A 14,509-nucleotide genomic window follows, 5' to 3' on the forward strand; every position below is an offset into this window, starting at 1 on the left:
GAGAAGGACATGGCAACCCACTCCAGTATTCTTGCCTGGAAAATCCCATGGACAGAGGAGCCTGGCGGGGTGCAGTTCATGGGGTCGCAAAGAGTCAGACACAACTGAACAAGTAAACAGCAACAACGTCCCTCATAGCATGGCCAAAAAAAAATCCCCTATAAATCCCCTACGCTAGAGTTTAGCGACTGGTGGGAGAGGTTCACATGGGGCGAATAACACAGAAAAGAGGCAATGGGTGGAGCAGGGAAGGGGCAGGTGGGGGCAGGGAGTGTGTGCTGCAGAAATGATGATGATAAGTTGTCTTAAACCTCAGGATAAACCTCATGGTGTCCCTGAAGCCTCAAAGCTGCCTGCACATTTTTATGCTGATTTGGACTTTAATTAACTAATTAATAATTTTTTTGGCCACGCTGCACAGCTTGCAAGATCTTAGTTTCCCTGCCCCAGGCGGTGAAAATCCCAAGACTTGTTCACTGGACCATCAGGGCAATCCCCATATGCTGGGTACACTTAAGGATGACAGGACCTGTCAAAAATTAAGATCCCCTTGTGGGATCAGTCACAGTGAAGGGAAGAACTGCAGCTCTGGGAGTGGCATCTGTCCTTCTGTCTTTCCCAAATTGCAGTCACTCCCTGGGGCAGAACGCTCTGTTACAGACAGAAGTGTCATCACTGTTGAGATTCTTGATGGGAGGGGTGCTTCATTTGCTTTCATCTTCACACAGATAGCAATCAGCTGCTAAGAATAGTGCCCACACTTTCATGAAAGAGTTAATTAAAAATTTTCATAAGAGGAACTATTTAGATCTGAATCTTGACACAAACGTTTAGCTCAGCTTGGTTTCCTAATCCAACAGTTTTTAAAAGCTGTTGAAATCAATTTTACTGTCTTGGGCTCCTATCTTCATTTAAAAATTTTTTTTAAAGATTTTTTTTTTATGTGGACCATTTTTAAAGTCTTTATTGTGTTACAATATTGCTTCTGTTCTATGTTTTGATCTTCTTGGCCACAAGGCATGTGGGGTCTTAGCCCCCTGACAGAGATCAAACCCATACCCCCAGCACCGGAAGGCAAAGTCTTAACCATTGAGCCACCAGGGAAGTCCCTTGGGTCCCTTTTATAAAATGCATGAACTGAATTTGTTTATGGTTTTGGGGGGAGGCAAAAATCCACTCTCAGGACCAAAATACAACCTGATGTGGGAGCAAGATGTGTAAACCATGTGAGACTGCAAGGTGCTAGGCAAGGTGGCGATGTGAGACTGCAAGGTGCTAGGCAAGGTGGTGGGCTTCCCCAAGAGCGGGGGGGGCACACGTGTTCCTAAGTGTGCCCGTCTCTGCTGGGTTCACAGACGGCCTGGACCTGGGGCCCCCGTGGGCAGGGCGCCATCCTGCTGGTGAACTGTGACAGAGACAACCCCAACTCTTCCGCCGTGGACCACAAGGACGACCAGCTTGACGGCAACGGTAAAGACCCCCAAGATCTGGAGGAATAGGGCTTTTGTCTTCCTGTAAAGTCTTTCGTCCTGAGCCTTGCAACAGCCCTCAGACATGAGGCTTATTGGAAGCATGCTCTTGTCAGCACACCGGTTACGTAGGTGAAGGAATGGACAAGGGTCCTGAGAGGGCAAGTGACCCGCCCAAGGTCACTCAGCAGTCAGGGCAGGGCTGGGAGCAACGTCAAGTGTCCCGATGCCTCCTCCAGGGCCCAGTTTCTATCCCTAGCCTGTTGCCCAACCCAAACTTCTGCTCTAAGGTCAAGCCTGGGGCCCCAAATAATTTAAAATGAAAGGCTGACCAGAGCCCCAAACTCAGGTCAGAGCGGCCCTGAGCCCCGGCCAGTCTGGGCAGTGCTCCAACCAGTTCAGAATTATTAGCTCAACTGACCCTTCAGCTCAAGGCTCAGAAGTATGTGTGGTTCTCATCCCCACTTTACAGATGGGAAAACTGAGGTACAGGGAAGTTAAGCAACTTGTCCCGGGTCACACAGCTAGTAAGGGTGCGGCTCGGGATCTGAGCCCGGGCATCCTGACACCAGGGCAGGTTTGGAGCCCCGCTGGCACACCTCTGAGTGGTGGCCAGGATGAAGACGCACGGCCCACCCGCACTGGAGGAGGGCGCCCAGGGAGTGAGGTCATCTGGCCAGGGCGGCAGCTACTGCCTTCCTGCGGGAGTTGCTAGCATGGCCTAGATGGATGCAGTCTGAAGTCACGTGCAGTTGGCGTGTCCTGCCAGGAGGCAGCGTCTCCAGGGCGCCTGGCACACACGTACCCGTGTGGACCCTCCCAGGATGCCAGGTGCTGTAACACGGGCTTTGCGCCTGGGGCCGCACCCTCTCTGTGCGGGCTCTGTGCTTAGCCCCGCGTGCTGACAAGGAAGCCGAGGCGTGGACGCGGAAACAACCCCCCACGCTCACGCAGACCGGGGCTCGCACCCTGCCCGCTCCAGCGCCCTTCACCGCACGACTCTCGTCCGGCTCTGCCTTCCCCACGTCTTTGTCAGAGACCGCTCAGGCTGGTTCATTTCCCACGCAGGCCCCAGGGAGAAACTTCTCCACTCATTCACTCCGTAAATAATCATTGATCACCTGCCTTCTGCTAGGCATTGGTCTAGAGGCTTCTCAGAGCTGGAAACAAAGATAGATGTGGTTTTTGCCTCGCCAAGCTAACGGCCTAAGCTCATCCTGGTGGGAGAGGGCATGTCCAAAACCTTGATTCACTTTAATTCTAAAGTGAAAACTGTCACTTAAAAACTGGAAAGAGCATAAAGAAAATAAAGCCAGGTGCCGAGATGAAGGGTGGTCCTGGGGGGAGGGTGGTCTCAGGGGCTGACGTCCAGGCCACGCCCTTCTCTTTCCAGACCTGAAGGACCTGTCCCTGGTCACCCTGAGCACCAAGACCCCCGGGGACTTTTTCAGCAAGCACCAGCTGGTGCTGCACGTGGCCAAGTCTGAGATGGACAAAGTCAGGGTGTTTCAGGACAATGGTGAGTCGGCTCTGGCTGTCACCTCAGTGCTGCCTTCCCGCCCCCGCCAGAGGGACTCGGCCTCTTCACACGCTCTTCCGGGAAAAATTCCCGAGCACCTACCACATGCCAGCTTCTAAGAATCGAGGAAGCAGCAGGGAGCAAGTTGGAGGGCCTCTCTGAAAAGGTTGGCGCAGACAAAATGCAGGCGGCAAGATGAGGTCCGGGGCCGGGTGAGCGCAGAGTAGGGCACGCTCTCCCCCCCAAGCACTGCCGTAGCTGATCTTGTGTGTCTGTCTCTTCTCTCTCTCACACACGCACTTGCACAAACACACACAGAAGACTCATTTGCAGGAGCTGTTTTGTTCTTATGTTTTAAAGCAACCGGGTTTTTTGTTTGTTTTCTGTTTTTTTTTTTTTTGGCCACGTTGTGTGGCATGCAAGACCCTAGTTCCCCAACCAGGGGCTGAACCCCCTCCCCCTGCAGTGGAAGTGCGGCGTCTTACCCATGGGACTGCCAGAGAAGTTCCCACAGAGGTTATTGAATCCAAGCTGACTGCACATAATAACTGTAACATGTAATCATTCGTTCAACAATCTGCTGATCAGAAACATCAGTAGCTTCTCAGTGGCTCAGGGGCACCTGCCACCGAGCGCTAGGTCAGCTCTAGGCACAGGGAACAGAGCGAAGACCTTAGCAAAGTCTCTGCCCTCAGCGGGATCCGTGAAAAGTCGTCGTCTGCAGCCTCAGATGGCGTTAAATGCTGCACAGAAGGAGGCAGTGGGGAGGGAGAGGGCGGTCAGGGAGGCCCCCCAGAAGGTCGCTGAGCAGAGGGAGATGGAGGAACACCAGGGGACGGCACTCTGGGCAGAGGGGACCGCGGATGCAAAGGCCCCGAGGGGGGCTGTGCCCGCGGGCTCGAGGACACAGGGCGACCAGTGTGCTGAGAGCGGCAGGCAAGGTTTACGAGGGTGAACAGGGCAGAGAAGAAAGGCCAGAGGCGAGGGGCCGGGTCACGGAGGCAGGAAGTGCCTGCGGCTTCTTGTCTGTACGGGTGGGGGCCCAAGAGGGCTGTGCCGAGGAGCACCCCGACCTGACTTACTTCCATTCAGACCACAGGGATTAGACTGACATTGGTTTGGCCACAAACCAACTCCTTGCCTTTGCGGAGGTATCACCTCCTCTAGGAAGGTACCACCTGATCTTCCAGCATGTATTTCTGTCTGTGATTTTGACTATCTTTTCTTCTCCCTACTGTGGCGCCAGTGGTGAAGAACCCGCCTGCCGATGCAGGAGACATAAGAGACACGGGTTCGATCCCTGGATCGGGAACATGCCCTGGAGGAGGGCACGGCAGCCCACTCTCAGTATTCTTGCCTGGAGAATCTCTTGGACTGAGAAGCCTGGTGGGCTAGGGTCCATAGGGTCACAAAGAGAGACACGAAGGAGTGACTTAGCATGGACGCACTTACCCAGTAGACTGTGCGCTCCCTGGGGCCAAGGACAAGACTGTCTCCCAGATCCTTTGGGGTCCCTGCGAGCAGGTGAAAGGCAGGGAGTGGACGAGTGAAAGAATGAACTAGCATGTATGCTGGGCTTTCTGTAACGCTGGGTGACTCAGGCACCCCCTACTCCACTCCTGGGCCTCCATGCAGTGATGTCGCTGCCGAGGCTCAGTCCTTTCCCCCTGAGGAGGGGCTCGGGCTCTTCAGAGACAGGGCCGCAGCGCTGACCCCCTGCCCGCTCCTAGGCGGCCGGCAGCCCTCCCGGTACAGCGCGGTCCTGGGGCCAGAGCGCCCGTCTCACGCGCTGGAGCTCCCGGGCGGCCAGTGCAGCACGCACTTCTACGCGGAGGGCCTGGCCTTCCCCGACGCCAGCTTCCCCGGGCTCGTCTCCCTCCACCTCTCCCTGCTGGACACGTCCAACCCGGTAGGCTCGGGCCGGGCGGCTGGGCTTCCGGGCCCCGCCCCGCTGGGGAGGGGGCTTCCCGTGGCCCCAGGGCCTGGCGGCTCTCACAGCCCCTCTCTCGCCCTACCGTCCCCCCCATGCTGCCGCAGGAGCTCCCCCAAAGCCTGCTTTTCCAGGACAGCGTGGTGTTCCGTGTGGCCCCCTGGATCATGACCCCCAACACCCAGCCCCCGAAGGAGGTGTACGTGTGCAGGTGAGGGGCCCTGACCCCCCAGGGAGACCCCGGAGCTTCGTGCCGGGCGGCGTGGATGGGGGTAGGGGTGCTCTGCACTTGTTTGGAGCCATAGGCGGGCAGGGAAGTCATCGTGGGCGGTGTTTCCACATCACTCTCCACCCCGGAGGCATCCTGAGGGCTGCTTTAGCACCTGGGGGCCTTCGGACTTTGCCAGACTGGGAAGATGAGAACTCTGGTCCTCCGGGCGAGGCCTCTGGGCTCCCACGAGGGCGGCCCTGCACGCGGAACCCCAGCGCTCATTTCAGATGCAGGATCCTGACCAACCTCTGAGCTTCCGTTCTCCACCCAGGGGCAGGACACACGGCAGGGGTGCCCTGGGCATCTGTCCTGCAGTCGGGGAGCCCCTGATAACCACGCAGGGCCTCAGGGGCCTTCCCCCCGCCTCTTCCTGCTGCTTGGGGGAGGGAGGGCTGTGAATGTAACCTAGTGGTCAGGAGGCAGCCTGGACCGGAATGCACGTGGCGTGACCTTGACTCTCCCCTCCCCGCTCCGCCGTGCCCGCTGGTTCCCCTCCTGGGTTGTCGGCAGAGTTCAGGGACACAGCGGGCTGAGAGCAGAGAGACAGGGCGAGCGGGGGTCTCCATCGGGCTCCAGGGGTCTCGAAGCACCTTCTGTGGGGGTCCCCTCCTCTGTCCAAGCCTCATCTCCTGCTCCGCCCTTAGTCCAGCTCGCCTCCCCAGAGCCCAGCCAAGGCCCCTGGGTGCAGAATCAGGGGCACTAAGGACCTTTTCTTTTTTCCTGATCTTTCTAGGTTATTTGAAAACGAGGACTTCCTGGCGTCACTGACCGCACTGGCCAAGAAAGCCAAGTGCAAGCTGATCGTCTGTGCGCAGGAGGAGAGCGTGGACGACCGGTGGATGCAGGTGCGTGCCCTCGGGGCAGGCGGGCTGGGCACGCGGGAGGCACGCCCAAGGGTCAAGGGACACGGGGCCCCGGCTCCACGGGCTTGGCCCCGCACCCCGCTGGCCACCCTTCCTCAGCTGGGCGGGGAGTTAGCCTCCAGCGTCCCCGCATGCGGGGGAGGCTCAGGAGAGTGACCCTACTGACATTTATGGCGTCCACGGCCCGCTAGCCGAGCCACCGAGATGACCTCCTTCCTGCTTGAAAACTCTCAGATGACCTCAGGAAACTAAACAAATGCTGCAAAGCTCGGGGGCTGGGGCTTAAGCGGGCGGTCAGGCCCTGCTTCGAGGCCAGCTGCCTGGGGCTCGGCCTCCAGGCCAGGCCGCACCCCTGCTCCAGCATCTTCCGCGGCGCCTGTCTCCTCCTCTCAGCTCCCTCCCCATCGGGCTGCCCCGTGTCCAGCACCCTGGATCAGCACTCCTTTCTCATCCCCACATGTGGCCTCCGTGGTGGCTCAGACGGTAGAGAATCTGCCTGCGATGCAGAAGACCCGGGTCGGATCCCTGGGTCAGGAGGATCCCTGGGTCAGGAGGATCCCCTGGAGGAGGACATGACAACCCACTCCAGTGTTCTTGCCTGGAGAATCCCATGGACAGAGGAGCCTGATGGGCTACAGTCCACGGGGTCCCAAACAGTCGGACGCGACTGAAGCATCTAACACACACACAACCCCCAAATAACACCCTCTCTTCCTTTCTTTCCACCTGTGTTAGATCAAACTAGATGAAGTGGCTGAAGTGTCACCATTTTTTATCTCAGAGAATGGCAGTTTGAACCTCCAAGATGGTTCAGCCTAATAGTGTTTTACGTCCAACGTCACTCCTCCCGGCTGGAATACAAGCGGGGTGTGCACCCGATCCATTCTGCGCCCTCCCGTCTCTGTCCCAGGGGCTCAGCTGGGGCCTTACCCGCCCTCTTCTGGGGCAGGATTACCTCTGCCCGCCAGGCCCCAACTCAGCAGTGCTCTTTCATTATTATTATCCAGTTGTGGGCTTCCCTTGTGGCCCAGCTGGTAAAGAATCCGCCTGCAATGCAGGAGACCTGGGTTCGATCCCTGGGTTGGGAAGATCCCCTGGAGAAGGGAACAGCTCCCCCTCCAGTATCCTGGCCTGGAGAATGCCATGGCCTGTATAGTCCGAGGGGCTGCAGAGTCGGACAGGACTGAGCGCCTCTCACCCCCTCTCGTTGTTCCTTTGTGTTGGGGAATAGGTGCTTTGCGATGTTGTGTTAGTTTCCACTCTACAGCAAAGTGTCCGACCCTTTGCGACCCCATGGACTGCAGCCCGCCAGGCTCCTCTGGCCATGGGATTCTCCAGGCCAGAGTACTGGAGGGGGTAGCCATGCCCTCCTCCAGGGGATCTTCCTGACCCAAGGATCAACCCGGGGTCTCCCACATTTCGAGTGGACTCTTTACCCTCTGAGCCAGCAGGGAAGCCCGAGAATACTGGAGTGGGTAGCCTATCCCTTCTCCAGCAGATCTTCCCGACCCAAGAATCGAACTGGGGCCTCCTGCATTGCAGGTGGATTCTTTACCAGCTGGGCCACTGGGGGAGGCCACACATACGCGTGTATCTCCCCCTCCTTAGATCCTCTTCCACTTAGCTCACCACAGAGCGCTGAGTGGAGTCCCCTGTGCCACGGCAGAGCCTGTTTAAGGAGTCTCCCCTGCGCCATCCCGGCTGCGCTGGGAGTCCCTCTGTGTCCCCCGGACCCTCACCTCCCTCCCATCCCCTCCTAGCACTGGGTGCTGGACACCCAGCTCTTGGGTCTCCCCTCGAGCTCAGGGCCTGTGGCTGGTACACGGTGGGTCCCTGGCACCCACCAGGAGCAAGAGTGATGGGCACCCGGGTTGACTCCTCTGAACGCGGGTTCACGTACAGGACAGTAAGCTCCGCTTTCCCAGAGCCCCTCTTCTGGGGTTGAATAACCCCCGTGCATTTGCCCTTGACCCCACGGGGAGAGAGAGCGGATGGTTCTGCAGCCCTGATCCCTGCGCTGGGTGTCGGGACCCAGGCCGCACGTGTGACAGCCTCCCTGCCCCTCTCCCCGTGCAGGACGAGATGGAGATCGGCTACACACAAGCCCCGCACAGGACGCTGCCCGTGGTCTTTGACTCCCCGAGGAACAGAGGCCTGAAGGACTTCCCCATCAAGTGCCTGCTGGTACGTGCCGCGCGGGGGGCGGAGCGCAGCGCCGAACGCCCGCCTCCGCCTCCTTCCTCGCTCCCATGCCCCGCCCCACACCGAGGACCCGCGGGCGCCTAGGCCCGCACACGGGCGGAGGGGCAGTTTTTAAAAACTATCTGACTTATCTGTCGTTATCTGTTTTTTAAGTTTGTATTTCTGTGTGTGTGTGCCTGCTCGGTAGTGTCCAGCTCTTTGCAACCCCCTGGACTATGGATAGCCAGTCTCCTCTGTCCATGGGACTCTCCAGGCCAGAATACTGGAGTGGGTCACCATTTCCTCCTCCAGGGGATCTTCCCAACCCAGGGGTCGAACCCAAGTCTCCTGCATTGGCAGGCGGGTTCTTTACCGCTGAGCCACCTGGGAAGCCCTTTTTAAAGTTACTATTTTAATTTTCTTTTTCAGCTGCATGGGTTGACATGCAGGATCTTAGTTCCCTGACCGGGGGTCACACCCGCACTCCCTGTGTTGGAAGAGCAAATCTTAGCCACTGAATCTTCAGAAAGCCTCTGGCTGGGATATTTTTGTTCTGTGGTGACATCTGGGTTCGCCTTTCCCAAAGTCCTTTCTGGCTATGAGCTCAGTTTGTCCCTCAAGGAAACCCTGCTGAGCACGTAGGTCAGTGGGCCTTCTTGTTCCACTGCACACGCTCCTGGGACCTCCCTGGTGTCCAGTGGTGAGGACTCTGCACTCCCACTGTACGGGGCACAGGTTCAATCCCCGGTCAGGGAACTAAGGTCCTTCATGCCTCGTGGTGTAGCCCAAAGAAAAAAGATGCTCTTCTGCAAGGTGGGGGTGGGGCCCGGGCCAGAACCTTCCTCAGCACCCAGCGTGAGGCTCTGTCTTTTGGGTGGGAGTGTGACTTTCAAGGGCTCCCCTTGTGACATGCAGAGTGTTCAGGCCCAGAGTGGTCATTTCTTCAGGGTGACTTTATCAGCCAAGGTCTCGATGAGTGTTTAGCGGGTGGAGTGAGGGCATATCAGTGAGTCCTGCTTGAGGAACCGGGTAGCTTCCTGCAAACTCAGCACAGAATAATAAAAACAAGAACAACAATAATAATGGTCACATCTTGGGGCTCACATCCTGTGGCAGTTACAGTGCTGAATGCCTACATGACCTCATTTAATTTCTCTGACAACCTCTGATAGTAGGTACTATTACTAGGCCCATTTTATAGATGAAAAAACTGAGGCTCAAAAGGTGAAGCGGCTTTCTCGAGCTCATACAAAAAGATGGTTAAGTTGGAATTCAAACCAGGCCAGGACCACCCTGCCCCCTGCTTTCCCAGGAAGACCCCAAGCTGTGCTCTGAGCCCTGACAGCCCCCTGACCTCAGGCGCCCAGGGAAGACGGAGGAAAGAGTGTGGGGTGCAAGCTCTGCCGCAGTGAATGGCTTTCCAGGGAGCATTCCGTTCCCCAAAGGGAAAGGGGGTGACCTTGCCCACGCAGGAGGCTCTGAAAGGAAGCTTGAGTTTAACTCGCTGGCTCTCCTGTGCTGAGTGGTGCCGATGCAGGGGTTTAGTTGGGGTCGTGATGTCTCTGCCATTCGGTTCAGTTCAGTTCAATTCAGTCGCTCAGTCGTATCCAACTCTTTACATCCCCATGGACTGCAGCACGCCAGGCCTCCCTGTCCATCACCAACTCCCAAAGCTTACTCAAATTCATGTTCATCGAGTCGGTGATGCCATCCAATCATCTCATCCTCTGTCGTCCCCTTCTCCTCCCGCCTTCAGTCTTGCCCAGCATCAGGGTCTTTTTCAATAAGTGAGTTCTTCCCATCAGGTGTACAAAGTATTGGAGCTTCAGCTTCAGCTTCTGTCCTTCCAATGAATATTCAGGACTGATTTCCTTTAGGATGGACTAATTGGATCTCCTTGCAGCCCAAGGGACTCTCAAAAGAGTCTTCTCCAACACCACAGTTCAAAAGCATCAATTCTTCAGCACTCAGCTTTCTTTATACTCCAACTCTCACATCCATACGTGACCACTGGAAAAACCATAGCTTTGACTAGATGAAACTTTGTTGGCAAAGTAATGTCTCTACTTTTTAATATGCTGTCTAGGTTGGTCATAGCTTTTCTTTCAAGGAGTAAGCATCTTTTAATTTCATGGCTGCAGTCACCATCTGCAGTGATTTTGGAGCCCAAGAAAATAAAGTCTGTCACGGTTTCCACTGTTTCCCGATCTATCTGCCATGAAGTGATGGGACCAGATGCCGTGATCTTCGTTTTCTGAATGTTGAGCTTTAAGCCAGCTTTTTCACTCTCCTCTTTCACTTTCATCAAGAGGCTCTTTAGTTCCTCTTCACTTGCTGCCATAAGGGTGGTGTCATCTGCATATCTGAAGTTATTGATATTTCTCCCAGCAATGTTGATTCCAGCTTGTGCTTCATCCAGCCCAGCATTTCTCATGATGTACTCTGCATAGAAGTTAAATAAGCAGGGTGACAATATACAGCCTTGATGTACTCCTTTCCCAATTTGGAATCAATCTATTATTCCATGTCCTGTTCTGACTGTTGCTTCTTCACCTGCATACAGATTTCTCAGAAGGCAGGTCAGGTGGTCTGGTATTCCCATCTCTTTAAGAATTTTCCACAGTTTCTTATGATCCACACAGTCAAAGGCTTTGGCATAGTCATTAAAGCAGAAATAGATGTTTTTCTGGAACTCTCTTGCTTGTTCGATGATCCAACAGATGTTGGCAAATTGATCTCTGGTTCCTCTGCCTTTTCTAAATCCAGCTTGAACATCTGGAAGTTCTCGGTTCATGTTCTGTTGAAGCCTGGCTTGGAGAATTTTGAGCATCACTTTGCTGGTGTGTGAAATGAGTGCAGTTGTGCGGTAGTTTGAACATGCCTTGGCACTGCCTGTCTCTGGGGCTGGACTGAAGACTGCGCCCCCACAGACAGCCTCGGTGGAGGGAGGCCGTGGTGGTGCCTCAGCCCCGCGTGCCTGGGGTGTCAGTCACGTGCTCAGTCGCTCAGCCGTGTCCAGCTCCTTGTGACCCTGTGGACTGCAGCCCACCAGGCTCCTCTGTCCAAGGAATTCTCCAGGCAAGAACACTGGAGTGGGGAGCTGTTCCCTCCTCCAGGGGATCTTCCCAACCCAGGGATTGAACCCAGGTCTTCTGCATCGCAGGTGGATTCTTTACCGTCTGAGCCACCAGGTCTGGGGTATCTTGACTCAAATCACTCAGGAAAAGAATTGGGGATAAAGGGTAGGGACTTCCCTGGGCTTTCCTGGCGGCTCAGATGGTAAAGAGTGCATCTACCCTTCAGGAGGTGCAGGTTCGATCCTTGGGAACGGCTGCCCACTCCAGTATTCTTGCCTGAAGAATTCCACAGACAGAGGAGTCTGGCGGGCTACAGTCCATGGGGTCACAAAGAGTCAGGCCGGACTGCGCGACTAACGCTTTCACACTTGCTTTTCCAGGGACTTCCCTGGTGGCTCAGTGACTAAGAATCCTCCTTGCAATGCAGGAGATGCAGGTTCAATGTCTTGTTGGGGAACTAAGATTCCCCCTCGCCTGGTCTGGGAGTTAAAACCCAATGCAGCCAAATAAATAAATAAAAATAAATGTTATAAAAAGAATTGGGATAAGCATCAGCCTCCTCACCAGGCTACAGCCCCATGTGCTTCTCCAGCCCTGGGCCGCCTCCCCTGCCCCTCACCTGGCTCCAGCCCTGCTGGCCTCCTTCCTGGCCTCCAGCCATGCCCAGCTCATGCTCACCCCAGGGCCTTTGCACGTGCTATTCCCTCTGCCTGCAGTGCTCGCCCCAGTTCAGGGTCTGGCTGCTTCTCCACCTTCAGGCCTCAGCCTCAGTGCCCTCAGGGAGGCAGCCCACGCCCCTGGTATTCTCCACCTGCCTGTTCCTCCTGGAGTCTCTGTTATACGTCACCAGCCTGCCTACTTCCCACCCTCTGCCTCCCAGATAAACTGGCAGCAGCAGGCAGGCAGGGGCTGGGCCGTGGAGCCCATCACTGCTCACCAGGCACTTGGCCGGCAGCCTGACCCACGGCGGCTATTCTCCCTGCAAGGCGACATCTGCCAACTTTAAACCAGGAAGTGGAGGACCGGGAGCACTTGCCATAAATAGAAGCGTTTAACCTTGAAGTTAAACGGAATGAAAACAGAGTGCTACTAAATCCACCTTCACACAAAGGACTGCAAAAACTCAGAACCAAGGTTTTGCTCTCCATTTGTTAAGACAGGAGGTGAGTGGGTGTAAAGGGTGGATTTGTACCACTGCTCTGAGACCTTTATCTCTGACGAACCAGAAAGACTGGAGGAGAACCTGGACACCTTCTAAGTCTGTGCTGGGATGTGTGGCAAGTAGCCCCCCTGGGCATCTCCTGCACACCCCACTGTGGGGGACCCCCTTCCACAAACAGTGCAAACCCCTTGCCTGCAGAAACCCCAGCCTGCAGCCTGTGTAACTGTCGTCTCATGGCAACAGCCAGGGCAGTGACTTGGATGAATTTATCACTCCTTCATCAAGCGTTCTTTGAGCACATCCTCTGTGTCCAGCCCTGTTCTAGGCAATGGGAATCTATTGCTGAGCAATGCCAAGGCCCCTACCCTCATGGAGCTGTCATTCTAGCTCAGAGAGAGAGACAAATGACATAGTCAGGGGAGGCCTCGTTGAGAAGCTAACAGTGGCGCCAACACTCCAAAGAGGTGAAGGAGCGGACTCCATGGATGTCTGGGAGAAGAGGGTTCTGGGCAGTGGGACAGGAACGATAAGCTTTTTTTATGTATTTATTTTTGGCTGCACTGGGTCTTCGCTGCTCCACGGGCTCTCTCTGGTTGCGGAGAGTGGGCGCTCGGGTGTGTGGGCGCCGTAGCTGGGGCACACGCTCTTGGTCGCTCGGCGGCACGTGGGATCTAGTTCCCAGAGCAGGGATCGAACCCGTGTCCCCCGCACTGGCAGGCGGGTTCTTAACCACGGGACCCCCAGGGAAGGCCAGAACAGTAAGTCTAATGAATAAATAAGTTACATTATATGTTGGGAGGTGAAGTCAAGTACTACAGAGAAAGAAAGCGGAATCACGGGGCTGCCAGCTGCCAGAGTGCTGGGGGATTAGATGGCGACTCTGAACGGAATGGTTAGGGGAGGCCTCATTGAGAAGCTGACACCAGAGCAAACACTCCGCAGAGGTGAAGGAGTTGCCTCCACGGACGTCGGGGTGAAGAGGGTTCTGGGCAGTGGGACAGCCAGGGCAAAGGTCCTGAGGCGGGACGTGCCTGGCATGTCCATGGAGTGGTGAGGAGGCCGGAAGCGGGGGACTGAGTGAGCAAGAGGCAGAGAGAGGGGAGGGGCAGGCACGTGGCGGGAATGGGGGTCGTTGGGGGAGACAGGTCCTGGGGCTTCCTGGCCACTGTGGGGCCGTTTCTTCAGAATCTGAGACACTGGGGAATCATTGCAGTCTTCAGCAGAGGATGAGTATGATTGATTGGTGCTATTAAAGGGAATCCCTGGTTGCATATTGAGAATGGACGGAAGCGAGGAAGGATGGGGCGGGGGGACCGGGGACAAAGTCACCACTGTAGCTGGTGACAGATGATGGGGCTGCAGACCAGGGGAGCAGCCGAGGGGGTGGAGAAACAGCTGGCTTTGGGACGTGTTTTTATTTTTAATATTTACTTGCTGATCTGTCTGATCAGGTCTTAGTTTCAGCATGCAGGAGCTTTAGTTGCAGCATGTGGGGTCTAGTTCCCTGACCAGGGATTCAACCCAGAGTCCCTGCCCTGGGAGTGAGGAGCCTCAGCCCCTGGACCACCAGGGAAGTCCCTTGGGACATGGTTTGAGGGCAGAACCAACAGGACTTCCTGACTGTGCCGGAGGGGACTCCAGGCCTTGACCCTCGTGGGGGGCAGGCGCCATCCCCTGGGAGGGGTGGACCGTGGGACTGGCAGGGAACGAGGGACTGGGGAGCGGGGTCAGCGGTTCTGACTGGGGCCCGTGTGAGATGTCTGCTGGTCAGCATCCATGCCGGGCGTCAGGCAGGCCCGGGACGCGCTTCCGGCTTTGGGAGGACGTGCAGACCGAGTTGGGAGCAGGGCATGGTCAGCACGTGGACGGTGTTTCACGCGACCAGGCGAGACCACCGGAGGAGGGAGTGAAAGGAGGAGCAGGTCTGCCCCCCCCGCCCCCCAGCGCACAGGGGACTCGGAGGGAGCAGAGGGGAGGAGCCAGGCGCTCACGGTCTCCCGAAGGCAAGCGCAGAGAGCGTGGGGAGGACGGGGCCGA

General features: G+C 56.3%; 1 protein-coding gene across 3 annotated transcripts in view; it reads left to right on the plus strand.

The window, feature by feature from the left end:
* Positions 1 to 14,509, plus strand: part of PADI4 (peptidyl arginine deiminase 4) — a 28,893-nt gene that overhangs the window by 6,143 nt on the left and 8,241 nt on the right. For all 3 annotated transcript variants that reach the window (XM_043445819.1, XM_043445817.1, XM_043445818.1), the window contains exons 5-10: positions 1,356 to 1,470; positions 2,863 to 2,988; positions 4,719 to 4,897; positions 5,026 to 5,129; positions 5,923 to 6,034; positions 8,129 to 8,236. In XM_043445819.1, the coding sequence (XP_043301754.1) occupies positions 1,356 to 1,470; positions 2,863 to 2,988; positions 4,719 to 4,897; positions 5,026 to 5,129; positions 5,923 to 6,034; positions 8,129 to 8,236 (744 nt within the window). The remainder of the gene's footprint in view (positions 1 to 1,355; positions 1,471 to 2,862; positions 2,989 to 4,718; positions 4,898 to 5,025; positions 5,130 to 5,922; positions 6,035 to 8,128; positions 8,237 to 14,509) is intronic.

Source organism: Cervus canadensis, chromosome 24, assembly GCF_019320065.1.
Source record: "Cervus canadensis isolate Bull #8, Minnesota chromosome 24, ASM1932006v1, whole genome shotgun sequence".
Classification (NCBI taxonomy): Eukaryota; Metazoa; Chordata; class Mammalia; order Artiodactyla; family Cervidae; genus Cervus; species Cervus canadensis.